Genomic DNA, 17,818 nt, shown 5'->3' with positions numbered 1-17,818 from the left:
TGCTTCAGAATTTCTTTATAAATAGAATGTCTAATCCTAGCTTTAGGCTTTTATCAAATTAATTAATGACTGGGGTGACTTTAATGTGCATGCGTTCAGCATTTGCTATCTTTGGCCCAGCACGATGCTCTGTTCTCTAGTTTCCAGATTCATAATTGCTAAATGAAATTGGCCGTAAGTCGATTTTAATTGAATGTGCAAATTATCTAACAGTTTTTCATCTAAAACATATTTTCTAATTTTGTTTGAGCAACTTCATCTTCTTTATCTAAAGATACCAAGATGATATTGGAAACCTGGAACTGAAGTAATTAAAAAAAAGCCTGATTAGCCTGTTTACCAACAGTTACCACAGCTGTCTTTGAGGTCAATGATAAAATTTTAGTGGTGAGTTGAATTAAGCTCTCATACACCAAAACTACTGCCCATTTTGACTTCAGTAATGATCCATGTATCTGTTGGTAAAAGCTAACTCTTTATAGGTACCCTACACACTTCATTCCAGTAAGTTACTGAGTTGACAATCTTGTGCCCCATAATTGTTGTATGGATTTGAATCAACTTCTTCTGTATCCCACAGTAACTAACCTAGAATATATGCCTGCATCAGTTGTACATAATGCTTCCAGTTTTTATGCACTTCAGTAAAAGAGCTATAATTGCTTCTAGTTATGTTGCATGTTGACTTCCTTAGTGGTAGGGTGCTTTACTTAACAGATTTGCAGAAATCGGTATATTAAGCAATCTAAGTATAGCCAATCAGCGTAGACCTGTTTGATAACAAATTTAGAACAGGAAAAAGTCTGTTTCCCTCATATTAATCTATAGAATTGCTTTATGGCTAACTCCCAGATACTACTGTAAGCAAATGCAGTGGAAGAAGGGAGCCTAGAGTTCTCTGGGTCTCCATGCAGTTTTTGTTTAGGAAAGTAGAACTTATCACTTACATACCTAGATCAGACATAAAATGTTAGTTGCTTACTACATAGAATAACACCTTTGCTTTTATGCTGCTTCTTGAATTCATACAATTACTCAAAAAATAATAAAATTATCTGGGGTTTTTTTCCCATATAAATCCTTAAAACTTTAATAATATCACGCAAATCTTGTATTTGATAATTTTTAGTCATGCATTGCAGTGCATCTATTCTGGGTATTAAGAGAGCTGCATTACAAGTGCAGCCCTTATACCATCACCTTCCAATACATTGTGTGTGTGGAGTGGGAGATGAGAGTTCCAAATTGCACAGGATTGGTTTTCAAGGTCCTGTTCTGAAAGCATGTGAGATGTATGAGCATATAAATTTAGATGCCAGAGTTTGGGGAAATATATATTTTCCATGCTGCAGGTTAATACATTTTAAGTAATACTTGTGCTCTTTCTGGACATACTAATTTTCATATCTTCATTTTGTTTTTCCTTTGTAGTGATCATTGCATATTTTCTTCACCTGTAATGCATTCATTTTTCTTGCAATAAAATGATTGTGATATCTTCCTAAACTGATTCATAAGGTTTTTTTCCTAACATATCTATCTCATTAATTTATCCACTAAGAAATATTATTGGTAATTGGTTATTGAGTTTATGGGGTTTTATATTTTAAGCCTTGATATTTTATTTTGTGTAATAATAAAACAGATACAAAAGTGCAACAAAATATTTGTATGTTTTTAAAAGGCAGAGAGATAGCAATAGAGAAATGTCCTGGAAAAGATTTATGAAAAGCATTTAATACTGTTTGAATTGTGGACTTAATCCACCAAATTTTGCTGGAAATTGAAGAGTTTTAAAATGTGGTATTAAAATATGCATTTTTCTGGTTTTGGAGAGTATTATGAAGCAGTAAAAACATTTATTAAAAATATTGTGTGAATAATTTCTTGTTCTATATTTGTCATTTTATGTGTTTGGACTGATCCTTCCCTTAGGTGTTATGGGATTTAGAGATTATAATGCAGGTAAGTTTTACACAGATCAATGAGGCCTTCCATACAGTAAGTTATGTTTCCTCTTATGTGTCAAGCATCAGGGGAGAATAAGAGTTTAGTAGTTTGCTAAGAAATAATTTGGGATTACAGATTTAATATGATTGATATAAAAATTTAAGAGTTCTCAAATAACAGAAAACAGGAAGGTAAATAAAAAGTAGCCTGTTCAAAATTCTCATTTCAGAAAAGAATGGATAAGAGGAAAGCAAACAATGGAAGATATATTTGCAGATTTTGTACTTAACCTAGATTTATTCTAGAAAATATAGCAGTTTTATGTGCTGAAGTTAAAATGGTAAATTAACAATTATATATATGTAAAGATGTTTTCCTTCTTTTAATCTTTTAAAATAAGTAATAATCGTCCTGAAAACAGTATAAAATACTCTGAAAAATTAAAAATTACCAAAAAAATCATAATGCATTGTATAAAAGGAAGCAAAGCAGCTGGTGAGATAAGTGTGTTCTTTATTTTGTTTACATTTTGCTCTTTTTTGCACTGCATGTTAATATGGAGGATCTTCCTCCAGCAAATGTTTAAGCCTTCTTTACATATAATGACGTATATTAAGAAATTATGCTTTTTGTGAATGAACAGTACATAAATTCTCAGAACTTCTAATAATTAGTACCAATTTAAAAATTCACTCAATACATTCACACAACAGTCTGACTACAGCCTAATAATCATGTTGCTGATATTTTCCATCATATTCCAAGAGTTTAGAGTAACATTTTTATCACTTTAATATATAATTTATTTTTAATTTCTTTGTTTTATTAGTTGTGTAATGTCAATATGTCTGTATTGAATAATGGATTGTTTACACTGAGTATATATAACTCTTTTACATAATGAGGAACATCTTGAGAAACATAGTTTAGACTTTTTCTGCTGCTTGACCTTTTATCTAAGCAATTTTAACAAAGGCAAAGTCAAACTTCAAACATGTAGGAAAAGACAAAAAGTATTAGCCTAGAAACTCACAGTAATACAAGTCTTTTTACCATGCATATAGGGCTTATAGTACATATTTTATAATTTTTAATGTCTACATATATATTCAATATATTTAGCATCTTATGTCATCTAACCTGAACCTAAGATAACTGCCTAATCAAAGTGCTAAATTCATGTCACAAGAAGTATTAAAACAATAATCAGTGATTTTTTTTCATTTTTTTCACCTAACAAATAAAGAAAAGGACTACAAAAATTACTGGTGAATTTTTGTGTGTAGAAAGCTCATAATTTTGTGGTTTTCTGTAGAATTTTTTAGAATTGCATATAATTTTATTAAAAACAGAGGGATTTGAGTGCTAATTATAACGCATTCTGTCTTTTTACTGAATAAGAAGCACTTTTTTTTTATAAAGCATTGAATAGCCTCAGAATTGAACCTTAGAAGTCTAGCAGAAACAATCATTTTGCAAAGGCTTCCTGCCTGACCTCTGGGGGAAAAAAAAAACAACAACCAAAAAAAAGACAGCTTGGAGAGATTCACAGATTCTTGCTACAAAGTACAGTTTGAAGAAATAGCATGTCACTTACTGCATTCTTGGAAGATAGCACCAGAATATTCCTGCTTTGCAGACAGTCCCTCAACTGTGATCAGTATCAGAACTTTTGGAAGGCAAGAAGTATACTGAGATAACTGAAATTTCAAGCAAACCCCTCAAGTCTGCAGATTTTATCATGCCACTGATTTTAAAACAGAAAGTCCCATTTGTTTCAAAAAAGGCTTACACTAAATAATTAAGCATGCAGTAAGGATTTCAGCTGCCATTTTACATTACATTCTGAATTTTAACAGAAGAAGCTAAACATCAATGCACAATTATTTACTCAAATTGTTCAGTGAGGTATATTCACATTATTTTTGCACTTGCTTTCTGAGAATACTCAAGGGACTGATTTTTCTGAACAGGAATTCCTCTGGAAAAGGAATTCCACAATTGTGTGTAGAGCTGTTCATGCATTCTTTCAAAATTCAAGCATTCTTTCCAGAGCATCCATGGAAGAAAACGTTATGCATTACTTGCTTTCAAAAAATAAAAATTTAATATTCTGTCTCTCAGAAATTAAAAAAAATCCTCTTTTCTAATAGACAGTATTAATAAATCACATCTGACAATTTTGAACACAGTAGTATGTATTACTTTCCGTAATTAGGTCTGATACACCCAAGAATTCAGCATACCTGTAGGTCAAAAGCAAGGAGTAAATTTATGCAGCAAATTATCAAAGTTTCCATCCCACATTTCATGTTAAAGTTTAGTAAAAAAATGGTTTTCTTTGTCAGAGAACTTCATTAAAATGCTATATGATTCTGCTGAAGAAAATGTAAGACATTAGGGGCTGGTTTGTCTGGGTTTTTTTCATTGGAATTCCCTTACTGGTAGGGCTCCTTAAACTGTTACTGAGCATTAATTCTAGAGGGATAAGTATAAATATCAAAGAAAAATCCTTTGCTATTATGTAAAAAGAGTTGTCTATGTTCTTACAGAATCCTGAGGGTAGTGTTGTTTCTGAAGTGTTGAAGGGCAGTAGTTCTCATAAAGTTGTAAATGATGCTAAGACATCAAAGTGTTCCCCTCTGACAGGCATTTTGTGATTGCAGCATCATAGGTGTCCTTGTTTTCTATTCATTGCACATTTTCACAGCTGCTTTACTCCATAAACCTTTAAATGTTTATTTTGGTGTGGTACCTTTTTCTTTGATTGATAAGAGCGGATGATAATGAGCTTCAGCAAAAAAAAAGAAACCAAACAAAACAACCTGTGTCATTAATACTTATGTCTATATTCATGTTTGTTTGTTGTCTTGAATACAGGTGAATCTGGTGTTGAAGAGTGGGCCCAGTGGAGTACGTGTTCAGTTACTTGTGGTCAAGGGTCGCAGGTGCGAACCAGAACTTGTGTATCACCTTACGGGACACACTGCAGCGGCCCTTTAAGAGAATCAAGGGTTTGCAATAACACTGCCCTCTGTCCAGGTAGTGTTAGCAGCCAATAAATAAATTGTGGATGTTTTTGAACTGTATAATGATAAGAATTTGAAACTAAATATATTTTTATTTTTTATTATTGTTACCAAGGATTTCACAGGGGCATTTCAATTAAAGCAGAGAACTGTAATTCTATTTACCTGTGATTTTTTTTTTCACGTAGGTTATTATTTTTATTTTCAGAGCAGTCAAGATATGGAGCAAGAGCACCTTTTTTACTGACAGTTTCATATTTTTTTTCAAAAAGTCTGTATTCTCTAATTTTCACTCAGAAAAGAGAAGGTAGCATAAGTACAAAGACAAACTAGGGAAGAAATCCAGATAATGAATACATTAAGGAGCAGAGACTAATTAAGAGGGTGGGTTAACATACATTATTTGACATGCAATTGTTTTCCCATTTAGAATACTCTCTTTCAGGCAATGGGCCAGACAATGTTCTATGCACAGTTATGTCTTCATGGACTTCCCTTTACATTGTTCTGGCAAGAAAGGGCAACAGCTACCTATCAAAGGAAAAAAGATCAGACAAAAGTAACTCTCTTACATCTGACACACGGTAAAGGTCATCAGTGTCTTGCATCACAGTTTTCCTACTCCTTTTGTCTGAGAGATCTGGACATCGTTGGAGTTCAGCAGTAGTTATACACTAAGGAGAAGAGACAGGCATATTCAAGTTAGTTGCTGAAAGGGCACATCTTTCTTTAGACTCTACCTGTGGATCTGTGATGGGAATCTATGATGGGAAGCAAGAGGGAAGGCATATGCCTCATGACTACATTATTTTTCCTCTGTTGTGACTGAAACGCAAAAAAAAAAGAAAAAGACTATATACCATCCTTCAGATGGTATATAGTACAAATTCAGGACAAATTCCTCAGGTCTCTGGAACATTTGATCCCAAGAGGGTGGTGAGCTATCCTCAGCTTCTGGGGAAGCTCAGTACATTTTTGGAAGTAAACTAAATTGTCACACAGAGAGAACTCTTGGACTGTGTCTCAATGAGCAGTAATATGTAGGATCCAACTCTCATGTTGTTACTGTGTACTTAAAAATAGCCAATGGGAAGTGCATGTGATCCCATCGGTTTCTGTATCAGCATTATAAGCATTTAGGGAGCCTCTGTAATGAAAATGAGCTTACAAGATTGTCTCTAGATGATGCATGATGGTAACAAGAATTGCTCTCAATACCTAGTGTTTCCTATCATGCTTAAGTTAATCAATTCAGATGAAATTCTATAATATTTCAGAGTAGAAATGCCTAATTAGAGCTGAACTTTAATACTTTAGAAGTGGTAAAACTTTACACATGGAAGTGTTTCCATACAAAAATGGCAGGTATTTCTAAAACATTTAGAGTAGCTGAGTAGCTTGGATTGTGCCTGAGTTGGGAAATACTGCAAAGGAACTCTCAAGTACCAAAAAAAAAAAAAAAAAGTGAAGGAGAACTGTAAAAGAAATGAACAAATATTGCAAACAATCAAAGATAGATTATAGATTTAAATATTCATTTGAAACTATGTGAAGAATGAACATGAAAACAGTCCACCTCTCACAATGAGTTCTGCCTGATTTTTTGCTAATATTAACAAAGAAGAGGGAAGAGGATTAAATAACCTAATTTTCAGAATTTTATCTTCATTCTCTCCAGAAAGGGATATTAAGTTTTTATACAAAAACAAACCAAAACAAAAACAAAACAAACAAACAAACAAACAAAAACAGGTAATGCACAAGCCAAGGTAATTACTTTGCTGTCAAATTTAAACTGGAAAAAACGTTAATTCTTAGATACGTTATGGACAAAGAAGCCTTTAACAATGCTCACTCCAAAACACTGCTCCATATTTCTCAGGTCACAAAGGAGCTGTTTCCTTATATCCTCACACTTCAGGATACAGCTTTTGTTTCCAGATACCCAGTAGCAAAGGCTACAAATTCTTAGTGTCTGCAATGCCAAGATATTTTCTTTTTCAGCTCACCACAGCTGATTTTGATAATCTCTATGTATCTTGAGATACCTTTCCTAAATAATCAGTCTCCTGGGCTTAATCTTGCATATTGTTCCATGCAGTTACAATACCTTATTAATTTATGTTTTTCTCTGTCTGACTACAGGATCACTACTGTGTAGCAGTGTGCAAGATTAGCAATTTAGAAATATGCTTTTCCTAGGCACTGCTTAATTAATTTTTCAAACATCCCTTTAATTATTAGCCCAAATATCCTCTGTCCTCATCCTATTATGTGTCCTGACTCAGAAAGTTGCATAGTTCCTGATCCCTGGTCCATCCATTAAAAAAAATATATATATAGTCTGTATACTAGTGTATTTAAAACAGATGTTTGACAAAATGATTAGTACAAGGATGTGGGGCATTGTGAGAGCTGGAATGTTTCCTTATCAAAGAGTTGTCCCTTTAACATAAAAAAAAATACACAGAATCACCTACTGTACTTCATGATCTACCCATAGGCTTCAAAGGAATCTGTTTAACTTGCAAATACTAATGCAAAGCTTTCAGACTATTTTTTCTATTGCCTTTAGATATTCTTTATATACACTTTAACATATCTTATATGCTGTCCAAGATACTCACTGGGATGTTAGAGAACATATTTCTCTGTGATCTCGGTGTCCTGGAAAATTTGGAAAATGGGATTTACCAGCTTCATATATATGTATGTATTGGAATAGATATTTAAATTTCAAAATAGCATTACTGATAGTTGAAGCAAAATAATGAAAGAACTACTTTTTACATAATTTTGGGTTTTTTATATTTATTTCAGACCAATACTATTCTAAAGAAGTGCAGCATAGTAGACAACAAAACATAGATAATTTTTATTGTCACTGGTCCTTTTGCAGGTGGAGATACCTCATGATCCATTACTGCAGTGCTACTGTATTCATTTCAGTTTAGTGAATTATTTCTAACACAGCTAAAACTTAAGGGGAAAGACCATGGGATTTCCATGCTTGCAGATCATCTCAGCTTCTGTTTCTCCTTCTCCATTGCCTTTTGCCACAAAATATAGTTGTAGCTTAGAATTTCCAGGCTTACTGGGTAAAGCAAGACATGGCAGGAGCAGGAATACACTAAGCCATTTCAAACATTTGTATTCTCAAATGCTCTACTTTGGCTGGTGTTATTTGCTAACGTAGTTTTACTTACCTCCCTTTTTTCTCTCCCTCATCTTATTGCAACAGGGCCTGACAAAAAACTTGTCTGCATCTTTCTTAGACATCCCCTTTAACCAGCGAAAGGCCACAATAAGGTCTCTATGGAGACCTCTTTTCCAGACTGAACAACCCAAACTGTTCTATCCTGTCTTCATAGAGGAGATGTTCCATCTCTCTGATCATCTCTGTTGCAGTGCTCTGGACCACCTCCAACAGGTTCATGTCTTTCTATGCTGAGGATCCAGAGCTGGATGCAACACTCCAGGTGGAGTCCCACCAGAGTGGAGTTGCAGGGCAGAACCTCCTCCCTCATCTGCTGGCCATGATGCTTTTGATGCAGCTCAGGATGTGTTTGGCTTTCTGGGCTGCAAATGCACAGTGCTGGCTCAGGCCCAACATCTCATTCACAAACAGCCTGAAGTCCTTCCTTGCCGGGCTGCTCTCAATCCCATTATCTCCCATCCTGTGTTGAAACCAGGTTGCCCCCAAGCCATGCACAGGACCTTGTTGAACCTAATAGCATTCACATGGTCCTTCTGCTACAGCTTGTCCAGCTCCCTCTGGATGACATCTTGTCCCTCAGGTTTGTCAATCACACCACTCAGCTTGGGGCTGTCCACAGACTTGCCGAGGGTGCGCTCAGTCCCGCTGTCTGTGTCATTGATGAAGATATCAAACAGTACCGGATCTACCTGCACCATGGCAACAGCCATTTTTTTTTCAATATCTGTTCAATTTAAAGCTGAACAAATCAAAAGTGTTTAAACCCCAATAAAAATCTCACAAAATATGTTTGTAGGATGAAGGCCAGCATGGCCTAACGCCTCCTTCCACTTCACAGCAGTTGTGTGTTGTGAACACTGTGGGTGTTCACTTCAACATGATTAGGTTCACAGAGTGGCAGAGAGATGGGAAAGATGCTTTGCAGTAATCCAAACTTGTTGTGCTAGCAATGTTTTTGACAGAGAAGCTGGCAATAATCTGAATATTTTTGTCCCAAATAATGAATCTTGCATCTGAAATTGTGTTATAGAAAACAGTAACTCCTCTGCGGGCCAGCTCTCCATCTGGTGTAATTTGGCATAGCTCATGTGGCCATAATTCATCAGATGCAATAGGGGATTTTTTTGCATTTAGAAAATAGTGTTAAAGAAAGAATGTGTAAATAAAATATCAGAAAGAAAAATCAGGGGTAAGAAACTTTTAATTAAGATGTTCTTTTAACAATAATCTGGATAATACTGGGCACTTCTGTAATGTGTTGTTTTAGTGTTATGCCTATTCCATCCTTGATATTGTTATTGGACTAGTAGTTTCAGATATAAAAGTCTACAAATGCAAGAAGGTGCTGTGAAACTTTACTTAATGAGATAAAATTTGTCATGGAAGATGATTTTTGGCACAGCTTAATTTAAACCACAAACAGATAGAGGCTGCTTTCAGTCCATCCAAAATGAAACATTTTGTTTTGGCTTGTGTTGAGTTCCAAAATCACAAAGGAATTGTTTTGTGTTGCTGCTAGCATGCAATCAACTCTTTCCTGAAGAAATGCACATCCTCTTGGTTAAAGACCTTTAAAGAGCCATTCAGACAAAGACAACTAACTTAGAACATTTTGACAGCATGAATCAAAATTCCAAATTAAGCGATAGGCTTAAACTTGTATGTGCCCTGAAAAACCCCACTCTATGTCTACATAGAGTCAAGACCTTTTCAATTTTTTATTTTTCTAGAGAATAATCTTTTTAGAATTTGGATTAACTTTGTTTAGCTAATTTTTATACTTTTTAAAAATCTTGTTGCATCTGAACATTTTAATCAACCATTGTGGTATCAGGAGATGAAATTATGTCATGTTTTTATTACTGGTTATTGTTTGGAATCTGATCTGACAAGCTGTTTTCTCATTAATTTTGCTCATATGAAAAAACTGGGAATCTTAGAGATGTGTCTGGATTCATAATCTAACACCTTGCCAATGAGAAAAAAAATCAATTATACAGCTGAACAAAAACAGCTGTAGAAGTATAGTACTTGTTAAGAACAGCTGAAACTAAAAGAGTTATGGGCAGGTATAGTCATAAATTTACTATTTTTAGAAGTGCAAGACTTTCTGCTTTTGACAAAAATGTCAAAGTTAATCAAGGTTTCTAAACTAACTAGACTAAAATCTGTCACTTTAACATTAATTTGGACTGTTCCTGAGGGTTATTTTTTTAATATAATGCAGATGGATATGATATTTAGAGAAAGATAATAAGGACGTAGGATGTGGTCTTTTTGACCACTTTTATGTGACCAAATGAAAACCTTTCATTGATTGAGCTGTTGTCCAGTGAGTTAAAATCTTCCCTGCATAAAGTTTGACATTTTCTGTCAGGTACAATTTCTCAGAAGTTAACTAACAAACTTTTTATCTCAACATAGTGTCTGAAATGACAATTTTTCTTACTTTAAATGAAAGGCATAGAACTTACCTACTTGCTGAATTCCCCTTGATCTTACTGATGAATTTGTGATAATGTGCCAGGGAGCTGAATGTCCTTCCACAGCCTTGCAATTGAATTTCACCTCAGGAAATGTTATTCTGATTCCTGCAAGAAAAGGGTTGTATTCATAGAAACTGGGCAGGGGATATGTGCCTTCAGGGCAAAGGAAACCTATATATGAGAAGTTCTTTCACAGTGATGAAAAAAAGTGAGGACAAAACAGAAAATCTATTTCTTCTGTAATGTTGTGAATCATTACTACTGATACACTCAGATGTTATACACAGTTTGCCCCTCCAGACACCCTTCAAACAGACAGGGCTTCAGAAACAGAATTATGTGGTACTGGGTGAGATGTTCAGTCTGGATACTAAGTCTTTGGATTTCTCTTAAATGCTTAACATTACTGCAGTTCTCATCACTACATTTCTCTTCTGACATTGCCTAGTTTAAATTTGTGCAACTGCTCTTATTAAAGCAGAAGAAAAATAAGTAAAGTTTGCTTTGCAGTATTATTCAATTTATATAGAACTGTTTTACAGATGTATGTGTAGAGAATTTCCTGACAATTTCACTGATTTTTTTCTGTAAAGGGGTTGCATATAGTATGGAAGCTCACATGGATATTGTATATCAGTTTCTCCTATAGTAGAAAATGCTTAAAGTATAGAAAGATTCATCTTCTATGATTTCTTATATAATTATTATCAAATATTTGTATGTAAAAATAGTGGTATAAGTTTGTAATCTATTGTGAACTCTAAAGGTATTTGCAGTTTGTTGAATGAATGTTTTTCCAAGAGTAAAGCATGTATTACAGTCTGTTAAATCAATGAATATGTTCATGTATGGAAAGGGGAAATATCTCTTTTACTTATGTGGTCTTGGAATTTTTGTTGAAGATAATCAAGCACATCTGCCACCATATTTCCACCAGAATTGAAACAATTGAAAAAACTTTAAGATTACTGCCCCAATTTGTGATATTGACATAGCAAGAAATTACTGCATTTATTCCTATAATTTCAAAAGAAAGCTTATTTTTGATTGGTTTTAGATTTTGCCTTGATACAGAAAGTATATGCCAAATTTTCACAAAAGCATGCCTCCTGAAAATCAGGGCTATTAAACATATCAAGTCAGGGACCAAAGATGTCATTATTAACTTCTGAAAAGGAAAGTCATTATGTGTAAAACAGTCAAAGAGGAGAAACTGATAGTGAGATTAGTTTAAAGATTAGAGAAAATGTTTCAAAGTATATTTTTAAATATACTTTAGAGAAAATATGATTAAATTAAAATCAACTAAGCTTTTAAAAGTATGTGTTTTCCTATGATAAAGCTTACCTATGAGCCTGATTTCCTTGAAGGTGGCAGAGTAACTCCTATTTAAAATGTTGATCTTGTTTATTTTGAAATCCTTTTGTTACTTGTGTGTCTATTTCTGGTTAAAATCTGTGTGGTTTGTTGCAGTACATGGCGTTTGGGAGGAATGGTCACCTTGGAGTTTGTGTTCATTCACATGTGGTCGAGGCCAAAGAACTAGAACAAGGTCATGTATACCTCCCCAGTATGGGGGAAGATCATGTGATGGACCTGAAACACAGCACAAACCTTGCAATATTGCACTCTGCCCTGGTGAGCTCATACAGCAACTCTCTGCTTTGTTACAGTGCATTTCATGTGGGTTGTTTGTGGTTTCTTTTATAGCGCTTTGCACATAGGAAAAAAAACATTATCCAAAGTGACTAGCTTGAGTAATATTGTTTGTTGGGAAGGATGGCTCTTACAATTGTTCATAATTATGACTGTAATGGTTAAAGTATATAGTAAGGATGGTAGCTGTTCAAGACAGATGCAAATAATATTTAGTTTCTTTGAGGTACTCTCTCTGTAGGGCACAGTATGTTGTGTAGGAACTCTTGATTCAGGATGGGTCTCAGAGAACCAAAAGGCAAAATACTTCCTGACTGTGCCTGAAAGAGAGACATTCAGAGGTCACACAGTTTGTGTCCCCCATATCTGTACAAATTATAGAATACAAAATACAGTTAAAAAATTACAGTTTGCTTCGAGGTTCACTGTAATTATTTATTCATCATATGTCAAACGTATTTGTGAAACCATAACCTTTAAATTGCTAATTTATCCAAAATGGATATTATTTACATGTGTACAGACAGAAAGGCTCACACAAGCTAGGGCATTATTGAATACCCATTAAGTTCTTGTATTACATGTTTAGGTGACTCATTTCTGGTAGTTATGTGTGAAACCAATTTCAAAAAATTGCCACTAACCAAATAAACAATGCACAGGCTTCATGTTAAAATGTCCATCTACTAAAATTAAAGATTACTAAAATAAAGGTGTTCTTTCAAAATTGATTTTCAACTTTTTGTCTTTAGATTGTGATTAATTTAGACCAACTTTTTCAAAATGCATATATAAATCTAATGCATCCAGTTTGCTTCAATATTGTGAAGAAAAACAAAAGATATTTTGACCTAATCTGTCAAAAAAATTACTTGAGAACTCTGGATTTTGAAACATCATTTGTACCTAAATGAGTTTTAGAGAAACTTCTACACTGTTACATTTAAAAGCAGAACTTTAAGTCTTTGCTCAATATTAAGATTTGCTGCAATTTGCATTTTCAATTTATTAAGGGAATCTTCACGTAGAATTCTCTATTTTTAAAAAGTGTTTCTGAAATAGAAAACTCACATGCTCTTTTCTCCTAAAGATAAATAAGAGAGATGTATGAAATATATATGAGAAGCTGCAGAATGAGTTTTCTCCAAAGACAGTATAATAATTGATTTGATCTTTCCTATCCTAAATAATACTATATAGCAACGAATAAAACTGAAGTGGGTGCATTGAAATGTAATTTCCATAATGTTTTCCTCTTCACATAAACCTTTTATGATTAATGAGTGGAACTAGCATCCATGTTTGGAAAGATTTCCATTTTCTTCTGAATAAATTATCAGGGCTCAGCTTCATAGCTTCAGAGGCATCTGCATTGAGAAGTGCTTCACAACCAGGCATTACACGGAATATTTAATACAGAACTTCAGGGAAAAGCCTCAGAAAATCTCTTCCTTTAATTCACTGGTGCTGAGATCCTGGGCCCAGGATATGGATAGTATCTTTGAAATGTTCTGTTGTTTATATCTGACATTAGCAAAGTAGTTTGCCTCCATTATTCACTGAACAGTGACCCACCCATACAGAACAGTATGTTTAATCACTAACTTTAAGATTCTTCTTTCTATTTTAGACATTAACATCATCAGCTTAGGGAGCTGCTATTCCAACTCCCCTTTAGAAGAATCCTGAAAACAGGGTTTGGCAAGTGCACCAAGTGAAATTCCTTGTTTGGAGTGGTGGTGCTTATATAGCACTAGTAGTTATAGAACCAGGTTTTCAAGGACGAGTATTAATCAAAATTATATTAGAACCTACATTTTGAGATGATATTTAACTGCAGGGGCAATGAGGAACTGATGATTGCCACAGTCTATATGAATGCAGGATCCTGAATTAGCACAATTAGTCATAACACATTTCATAAGGCTTGCCTGTTTTTAAACATACTGCCTAGTCCTATTATTATCGACCGTATAATTTTTAACTTGTATGGAAGCATAATTGCTTTATGTTTTTTTCATTACCTTGGTTTTTAATATTTTCATTTACCTCAAGAAGCTTTCTGATATACAAAATTATTAATAACAGTCATTAACCTTTACTCAGGAGAATATTCATCCAAACTCAAGTGCATGGGCTAATACAAATTACTAAATACAGAGCCATTTCCACCATTTTCATTTAGTTTAGACATTTAACTTGTCAATTTCAGAAAGAAGATTATGCAATATGCAAACACAACAGCAGATCTGATAAGAAAGCAAGGAAGGCAGGCAGTTTCCGTCCTGCTACATTTTATCTTAAAAGAATGTTGAAGAACTGGGATCATTTCCCTCACAGGGAGGATGAATGATAAAAATATATTCAGCATTGTGAATTCAGAGATGAGAGCCTGTATGTGAGGCGAAGTGGTAACTCCCGTTTTCCTTTTCCCGTTCAACTAAAGACATCTCTTTTCACCGTCAGCACCAATAATGCTAAAATCTGACCTACCTGAACTATCTCTGCAGCTCTTAGAAATCACTTCAGAGGGCTCAGGGTTCACTTACAGGATACAAGAACGGCTCTCACTTTTCCCTAAAAAGACCAGTCTTTTTATAAGGTCTTGTTTTTATTAACACCCCTCAAACAGTATGTGACTGAAATAATTATTTATCCTTTTTTACATCAGTGTACAATTCGAGTAGATTGGACGCTCTTTACTTGAAGGAAAAGGAAAACAGTTTTATATTAGTTTAAAACAGCTCATAAGCTTGGTTTCTGTATTTGATTGCCGTGAGAAGCCAGGCTGGGCCCAGCCCGAGGGGCTGCGGTCACCTGCCTGGCTCCGGCGGTAACTCTGCTGTGTCCATCTCTTTTGTGGCCGCGGCGGCAGTGGACGGACAGTGGCAGGAGTGGAGCTCGTGGAGCCAGTGCTCGGTGACCTGCTCCAATGGCACCCAGCAGCGAAGCAGGCAGTGCACGGCGGCGGCCCACGGCGGCTCCGAGTGCAGAGGGCCCTGGGCCGAGAGCCGGGAGTGCTACAACCCCGAGTGCACCGGTGAGTAGCGAGCGGCTCCCCCGCTGCGGCTCCCTCCGAGCTGGAGCGGGGCCCGCAGGGCGGGCTGGCCTGGCCTCAGCGGGCTGCGAGGGGCAGGGCAGCTGCTGGAACAAAAGCCACTGACTACAACACAAGAAGTTTCACGTCAACATGAGTAAGAACTTCTTTACACTGAGGGTGGCAGAGCACTGAAGAGGCTGCCCAGGGAGGCTGTGGAGTGTCCCTCTCTTGGAGACATTCAAAACCCAACTGGAGGTGTTCTGTGCCACTTGCTCCAGGTGACCCTGCCTTGGCAGGGGTGCTGGACCAGATGATCTCCAGAGGTCCCTTCCAACCCTAGCAGTTCTGTGATTCTGTGAGTCCTGGCGCCTCATTCATATTTACTTGATGATGAAAAAAGCTTAAGAATGTGCCCTGAAAAGCTGCATGAAGGCTGCACATCAACTTTTTGGTTTTATTGCTCTTTGAAGGACATTCAGCAGTTTTAGGCAGGTCTTTTTGAAGCCTAAAGTACCTAAGTTTTTCATGAACCTAGAAAGTAAATATATATCAACCTATTCCCTTTTAGGCTGAGTCTACTTCATGATCCTCTGACAGTACAAAAGCAGCCTTTCAGGGTGTGTAGATTCTATATGGACTTACATTTAAGCCTCATTTGTTCTGTGAGAACATGTAAAAATCAAGATCTTAAAATATCGCATGCAAAAATGTTTTTACTCAGTTTCTTTTAAGGGTACTTAGGCATATTTTAAATGTGTATTGTTACTGTACAACAGCACTACAAATCAATTTTAAAAAAGAGTAATTCACCATTATGATTGTCATCATATCACCACTGTAATTATATTTTTCCAAACAGCAAATGGCCAGTGGAACCAGTGGGGCCACTGGAGTGGCTGCTCCAAATCCTGTGACGGTGGCTGGGAGAGGCGGATAAGGATCTGTCAAGGCGCTGCTGTGACTGGGCAGCAGTGTGAAGGAACTGGAGAGGAAGTTAGACGGTGCAGTGAACAGAGGTGTCCTGGTGAGATGAAAATACAATTGCTGTTATTATTTACACTACAACGGGGCTTATTTTTATGGGCATCCTTAGGAAAGATGAGATCAATGTCTGTAGAGTAATAGCCATAAGCAAGCCTATCTGGCCTTGCTTTAGACAAGTCACTGCTGGTTTTCTCAGTAGATTTCTGTTTAAGCAGCTAAGTGCAAATGAGCCCTATTAGACATATGAGCAATGCATCAAGTTTTGAGCAAAGGAAAATACCATAGTAAAAATAGTTATAAAAAAATACTTGATTGCCTAGGAATGCCTATAGTATTTGGAGCAGGAACAATTTGCTACAGAAAATCTCTTTGAATGCACTGTATCTGAGAATATCAGGGCTGTTTTTGTAACCCGGAATTCCTTTTATCCAGTATACAAGTGACATCTCTTAAGCATTTGGGGTAAATTCTAGTGCAGTAAAAATAAGAGATAAAGTGAGCCTTACCATAGTGTAGAGAGTGAATGAATGAATATGTGAACCACATTTTATAAAAGGGAAAGTAATTGAAAGACACATCTTTCTATTATTAAGCATTAATATAATGCTTAAATATCACTTCTTTAATATAATGCTTTGTATCACTCTTTACTTTGCCCTCCCAACAGATTTAAGTCTTTCCCACTAAAAGCTAGTAAAAGTGTATTTTTGAGCTTCTTCAAAAATGATGAATAAAGAATATCTGGTGAATCAGATACTATTTATCATAAACACACATTGTCCTAAAGGAAAAGAATGTATTTTTGGATAGGTGAAAGATAAAAAATAAGTAGTTAGTCAGGAGGGTAGGATGTTTTAGCCATCCACTTGGGAAATTATGCAATCTGAACGGCAAGCCAGGAAGCAGCAAAAAATCAATCTAGCAATCTGACTTCTGGACATTTTTGCTGGCTGTGTTCTCTGGTGGTCAGGGAAGGACTTAAATGGCAGGGATGCTTTGGATCAGGAAATGAGAAATTTATCAGATGTGAATTTTATGGTATCAAGCCCATATTTTTCATAGGCGGCATATTGATCCCTTGACAGACATCAAGGAACAGTTTTCAAGGTACTTGCAGTACAGTAGAACAATTAGTCTCATTGCATTTGAAGAACAACAAAAAGACTATTTGTAGTTAGAAAGTTATAACACTATACTGTAGAAGCTAACTGAATTTAACTTGCCTTTTAAATGATCTCTTTAATTTCAATAAAAATTTCATCATTTGAAAAGCAGTACAAAATAGTATTTGTATTGGATTCCTAAGCAAACTAATTTCCATGGGTAATGCAGCCTTCCTCTATAAAGCACAACACTAATAGAAGATTAATATGAATCTTCTCAATAAGCAGTCAGATGAACTAGATGCTGCTTATAAAACCATTCTTGAAATAATTTGCATTTGTATATTTAAAAG

The 17,818-nt window shown here is 35.4% G+C and overlaps 1 protein-coding gene across 6 annotated transcripts in view; it reads left to right on the top strand.

Moving 5' to 3' along the window:
- The window catches only part of ADGRB3 (adhesion G protein-coupled receptor B3), a 446,791-nt gene that overhangs the window by 179,222 nt on the left and 249,751 nt on the right, over positions 1-17,818 (top strand). For all 6 annotated transcript variants that reach the window (XM_036381331.2, XM_054514463.1, XM_036381328.2 and 3 more), the window contains 4 exons: positions 4,831-4,992; positions 12,156-12,320; positions 15,214-15,378; positions 16,238-16,402. In XM_036381331.2, coding sequence (XP_036237224.1) covers positions 4,831-4,992; positions 12,156-12,320; positions 15,214-15,378; positions 16,238-16,402 — 657 coding nt within the window. The remainder of the gene's footprint in view (positions 1-4,830; positions 4,993-12,155; positions 12,321-15,213; positions 15,379-16,237; positions 16,403-17,818) is intronic.

The sequence above is a fragment of the Molothrus ater genome, chromosome 3, assembly GCF_012460135.2.
Source record: "Molothrus ater isolate BHLD 08-10-18 breed brown headed cowbird chromosome 3, BPBGC_Mater_1.1, whole genome shotgun sequence".
NCBI classification, from domain to species: domain Eukaryota; kingdom Metazoa; phylum Chordata; class Aves; order Passeriformes; family Icteridae; genus Molothrus; species Molothrus ater.
The sequence above is the reverse complement of the archived record's forward strand: the minus strand, read 5'-3'. Positions and strand labels throughout refer to the sequence as shown.